We start from the raw sequence: 5,787 nt of genomic DNA on the forward strand, positions 1-5,787 counted from the left end.
ACTCTCTCTCTCTCTCTCTCTCTCTCTCTCTCACACACACACACACACACACACGAGTAAGTTTAATAATGAAGACATGTTTTATTTTTTTTACTGAAACTTCAGGAGGAGAAGAGGACTGAAGCTGGAGATCATCAGAAGAGGATTTAAAGGATTTTCCAAAAATGAGCGGTGGAACAAAAGATGGTAGAGAAAGTCTCCGCTTCTCAGCTAACGTGTGTGTGTGTGTGTGTGTGTGTGTGTGTGTGTGTGTGTGTGTGTTAGAGAGAGAAAGAGAGAGATACAGAGAGAATTGGTTTCATTTTTCAATATTTGTTCAATGTCTTTTTGGCCACGCCTCTCTTAATTGTACTGAGAGACACAGCGACCACGCCCACTTTATTCGAAAGGACAGATACAGAGGCCACGCCTCCTTTATCGTGATTTGACCAAGGAATCTTACCATTACTGAGACGTCTGACTTTTTTTTTTATGAGGTGGAGTCCAGTGCTCAGAGGAGAGCAATTGAGGATTAATGAGTCCTGCTGAAAGACACAGCAGTGGTGTTCTGGCAGTCGTGCGATTTAAACTTTTCCAGAAATGTCCATTCAGATGGAAACAGGACTAATAATGAGGAGGGGAAGAATAAAGCTGCTGAGATTCCTCATAGACGTCAATAAACCCTCTCACCACGCCATGCTGTGGATTATTTATTTATTATATACGTGGATTAATATTATTTTCCAATAAGAGCATGTTCCACAGAGTTTCATTCCTCACAGCCTAGCCTACTCCTTAATTATACAGCGTGCTCAATAAACCAGATTTAAACAGATTTTCCTCTTCAGTATGAGGTGCAGGAAACATATCTGCTGCCATCTAGTGGTCAGAGAGCAGCACGTTCAGCATACAACTGTGAGAAGGAAGACAATACATACAACTGACACACTACTTCAAAATAATCAGAAAATAAGCAAAATTATATGTATAGATGTAGAAATCAACGTTAACTCAACAAAAGAGCAGCATTTATGTGTGTAGAATAAAAGACAGGGAATAAGATCAAATATAATTAATGTCTTTTACACAATAGGATGTGTTTCCACCAGCAGCAGCACAGAAAGATACAGCAGAATTTCACAAAGAAAAACAGAATTTTTTAGGACATTACAATGTTTCATATCAGGATAATAAATCCTCCTAATAGTGCATACAGTTAAATGGTCAGTTTGAGAACATTTCTTCTTTCTAGAAACATCCTACATTCTGCATTCATTACTGTTCCAGTTTCTGTACACAAAATGTCCAGTGTAGCTCAGGGAGAAATTAAATCTCACACCTCAGTTATAATTTTAATAAACACTTTTACCAACATTTCATTATGGATCACATAACCTAACAGATGACTTATAACTCCATATCCTGAACCCAGCGTATAGAGGCTGAGTGAATGTGGTGTGGACTCTGTGGAGGAGCCTCATCGTGTCAGAGACGCTGTAGAAGGACAGAGTTCCTGCACTGTGATCCACATACACTCCTATTCTGGAGGATGCTGGACCTCGGAGCTTAGTCTTAATGTTGTTGTGAAAGAAAGAAACAGAGGAAGAAAAACACCGCAGACTCCAGGACTGACTGTTGAGTCCAAACCCACACTCATAACCCCGTCCTTTCCTGCTGATCTGTTTATATGAGACTGATATGAACACATCACCGCTCCTCTCCACCTCCCAGTAACAGCGTCCACACACACTCTCCTTACACAACACCTGAGTCCTGCAGTCAAATCTCTCTGGATGATCAGAGTATCGCTGTTTTGTCTTGCTGCATGTCACCACTCTGTTCTTCTCAGACAGGATGAGTATAGGATGTTCTGTGTTTGGATCCAGAGTCAGATAACAGAAATCTAAAGTAATAAAATGTCCACAGGTTAGATGTTAATCACAGGATTTATAATAAGTGTGTGTGAGACACCTGTCTGTGTTTCTATCCTCCTAATGCTGCTCTATAAAAATAGATCAGATTTAGATAAACAATACAGAAATTTTAGAAATTTTGTGTGTGTGTGTGTGTGTGTTGTACACCTACACTGCAGAAAATCTTCTCTGCTCTTTGTTTCTGAGGGTAAAATCATCTGAACTGCTGCAGCTGTGGAGAAACAGAGATAAAATGGAGACAGGAAAATTCCTTTTTTTACCTAAATTAAGTCACCAGCTATGGTTTTCTCCAAAAATGTAAGATTTTTCTTTGTTTGTCTGCTAAATTTATTTTAATGTCATTTACAAGGCTGATGCTGATACTCTGTGATTTTATGCAGTCTTGTTCCTCCTTACTTCTTATTTCTGTTAGATGAATTTTATGCCTCTCTTTACTGTGATACACAAACAATGTTTACTTGTTTACCTTGTGGACGGATTTTGTTGAATTCCTCCTCATAGATTTGCTCGACTCGTTTTTTCAGATCTGAGAGAGATTTCCTCACTCCATCAAATGAGAGATGTTGATTGACAGTGAAGCTGGGTGAGTCTTCACATCCAGGAGAGACACAGAGAGACGGGAAACTCTACAGAGAGGAAACACATCATAGAGAAGGAGAAAAGTGTAGGAGAGGAACGAATGAATCTCAGACTGAATCAGACCAAAGACACACTTGTGATCTCAGACAGGAACATTTCTTCTTGCTGTAATGAGCTTTTAGGAGGAAACTTTGTGAGGAACAGCGCCCTCTGTAGATCAGACAGTGAGTGTTACCTGGAGGAAGTGGATGTGATCGTGTGTGTGTGAAAGCTCCTCCAGCTCAGTGACTCTCCTCTTAAGATCAGCAATCTCCTGCTCCAGTTGATTCAGGAGTCGTTCAGCTCGACTCACTTCAGCTTTCTCCTGAGTTCTGATCAGCTCCGTCACCTCCGAGCGCTTTTTCTCCATGGAGCTGATCAGCTCACTGAAGATCCTCTCACTGTCATCTACTGCTGCCTGTGAACGCATCTGTTAGCACCCACACAAACAAACACACACACCAATAAACACAATTTATTTATAGTGACAAGTATTAACACATCCTACAGTTACAACTTGGACTGTATCAAGATTAAATAGCATCACACACACACAAAGATGCTAGGAAATGTGTGTGTGTATGTGTGTGTGTGTTTTCACTCCTCACCTTAATAATGTCCACAGTCTGTTTCAGCTCCTGCACCTTCTTCTCCTTCTCCTGGATCCTCTGCTGGAATTTTATCTGCTCCTCCTTTAGCTCATTCTGATCAAATACAATACATTTAAAATACATTTCATTTATAGAAATAAAACTAAAATACAAAGAATTGTAACTGTAATTAAATAAAAACTAGAATCATTGCCTCTAGAACTAAATAAAATAAAGAGACCCACTATAAAGTAACTTCTATGTTCATATTTGTTCAGCACTTATTAAATGATGAGTTCTGGTTTTGTGTGAAATGGCAGCTGGCAGAAATAACAATGTTATTAATGTTTGTCACGTCACCTCCACCTCCACACTCAAATTCCCAGCATACACCACTGCCTACAAACATGGACTACATTCCGGACTACATTCTCTACAACACACACACACACACACACACACTTCAGTCACCCAGCTGAATGTTGTTGTGTCAGAAAGAGACAGATGAGCAGAAGCTTCCCAGCTCAGGGTTCTTTTTACATTTCCACAATCACTTTTACTCAGTCGTTTAGTTTAAGGTGTTGTTGCTACTTCGAAATAAGACCTTAAACATCTTTGAGTGGCATTACACCATATGTAGTGTGTGTGTGCATATATAAATATAAAACTAAATATAAACCTGTCTAAAATAAAGAAGCTTCAACACAGAATTAAAAGAAAATAGATTTTCAAAACAGAATGAAGTGTAACACCTGAGCATGTTAAATATCTCCATCATAATCATTATGCTGTTGGCTGTTTAAAGTCCACTGACTGGTCCTTCACATGTCTTTAACAAACACCTTTTGACTTTTAATAAAAATCCACTTCACACTGAATGACAGTCATGTAATTAATCGAATCACCTCAATAGAAATTAGATTAGAAACAGAATTTTTAGAAACTGACTTGAAAAATTATAATGATCTCCAGTTCTCACCTGTTTTTCAGTTCTTTCTGTTTTAGTTGAAACAGTCTCATGACCTTTGTGTTTTTCCATCGTACACAAGTCACAGATGAGGCTTTGGTCAGTATGACAGTAGATCTCCATCAGTTTGTCATGTTCAGAGCAGATCTTCTCTTGGAGCTCTGCACAGGCTTCAACTAACTTGTGCTTCTTAAAGGCAGGAGACTGATAGTGAGGTTGAAGATGATCTTCACAATAGGAGGCCAAACAAACCAGACAGGACTTGACGGCTTTGTGTTTTCTCCCAGTGCAGGAATCACACTCCACATCTCCAGGTCCAGTGTAACAGTGAGCAGGAGAATCAGCTTGGAGTTCAGTCTTCTTCAGTTTCTCCACCACTTCAGTCAGCATGTTGTTCCTGCGTAGAACAGGTCTTGGAGTGAAAGTCTCTCTACACTGGGGGCAGCTGAAGACGCCCTTCACATCCTCCTGATCCCAGTGACCATTAATACACACCTTACAGAAACTGCGGCCACAGGGAGTAGTCACTGAATCCTTCAGAAGATTCTGACATGCTGGACAGCTGAACTGATTCTGAGCTACTGAACTACTGGCCATGTTCCTGCACTCACACACTGAAAGAAAGAGAGAGAGGCTGGGAATTTTATAGGTTTTGTTGAACTTCCTGCTTCAGTGTGTTATATTGTGACAGAGAGAATAGGTGTGGCTTTACAGAGAAAAGGATTTTCTAATGAAGTGTATCTGGTCAACAGGAGAGGGAATTTTTTTTAATGTAAAAAAGCTTCTCTTTTATCCAGCTGAATAAAATTCAAATTTTATTTATCGCATACCAAATCACACAGTGCAAGATGTTGTGAAATGCTTTTTTATGACTGTCCTTTTATGTAGACATAAAAATATGGGGATATAAATAAAATAAAAATTTAAGGAAAATAGAAATATTGAAAAATATTTAAAAAATATAAATTATGAAAATCTAATATGATATTAGATGCATATGCTCTCTCCACTCTATCACAGACATTTACACCACACACTGCTTTCGCAAAGCCAACAGTATTGTGCATATCCCCACACTGTCACGGATGGCAGGTGAGGACCCAAATGCAGAACACAGTCCGAGTTCAAACTTAGAGTCTTTATTGAGAACGGCACAAAAAATGGCAGAGTTCTCAAAAAAACTGAAAAAACCAGGATACAGCAGGCTGGTAGAATCAGTAAAAGAAACAACCACATATAGTCCAATAATCCACAATCCAGAGAACAGGTTAAACATAGGACAGGCAGAGTCATTAACAGCATACAGTCCACTAATCCAAATCCAGAGAACAGGTTAAACGTAGGACAGGCAGAGTCATTAACAGCATACAGTCCACTAATCCAAATCCAGAGAACAGGTTAAACGTAGGACAGGCAGCATACAGTCCAATAATCCAAATCCAGAGAACAGGTTAAACGTAGGACAGGCAGAGTCATTGACTGAAGGAAGGCAGAGACAAACCAGTGAACAGGCTTGAGTCTGGAGACATGGAACGTAGGGTGGATGCGAAGGCACTGGGGAAGCTTGAGTCGGACGGATACTGGATTGAGCACTTTAGAGATTGGGAACGGACCAACAAAGTGAGGAGCGAGCTTCCGACAGGCGACTTTCAGGGGCAGATCCCGAGTGGACAGCCAAACACGTTGGCCAACATGGTAA

At 39.9% G+C, this 5,787-nt stretch overlaps 1 protein-coding gene across 1 annotated transcript; it reads right to left on the reverse strand.

The window, feature by feature from the left end:
• Nucleotides 1–675: 675 nt before the first annotated feature.
• LOC131367597 (E3 ubiquitin/ISG15 ligase TRIM25-like) lies at nt 676–4,710 on the reverse strand. The gene is made up of 6 exons (XM_058412985.1): nt 4,101–4,710; nt 3,140–3,235; nt 2,728–2,961; nt 2,380–2,539; nt 2,065–2,124; nt 676–1,882 (listed from the first exon to the last, which is right to left on the reverse strand). Exons 1-6 carry the CDS (start codon nt 4,683–4,685, stop codon nt 1,359–1,361), a joined length of 1,659 nt encoding a protein of 552 aa, XP_058268968.1. The 5' UTR covers nt 4,686–4,710; the 3' UTR covers nt 676–1,358.
• Nucleotides 4,711–5,787: the final 1,077 nt, after the last annotated feature.

The sequence above is a fragment of the Hemibagrus wyckioides genome, linkage group LG17, assembly GCF_019097595.1.
Source record: "Hemibagrus wyckioides isolate EC202008001 linkage group LG17, SWU_Hwy_1.0, whole genome shotgun sequence".
NCBI lineage: Eukaryota > Metazoa > Chordata > Actinopteri > Siluriformes > Bagridae > Hemibagrus > Hemibagrus wyckioides.

Coding starts and splice junctions, on each gene's coding strand:
- LOC131367597 (XM_058412985.1), bottom strand. CDS start 4,685: ATGGCCAGTAGTTCAGTAGCTCAGAATCAGTTCAGCTGTCCAGCATGT. Junction 2,962..3,139: donor AGACTGTGGACATTATTAAG/GTGAGGAGTGAA, acceptor GGGTGCTAACAG/ATGCGTTCACAGGCAGCAGT. Junction 2,540..2,727: donor ATCACATCCACTTCCTCCAG/GTAACACTCACT, acceptor TCCTCTCTGTAG/AGTTTCCCGTCTCTCTGTGT.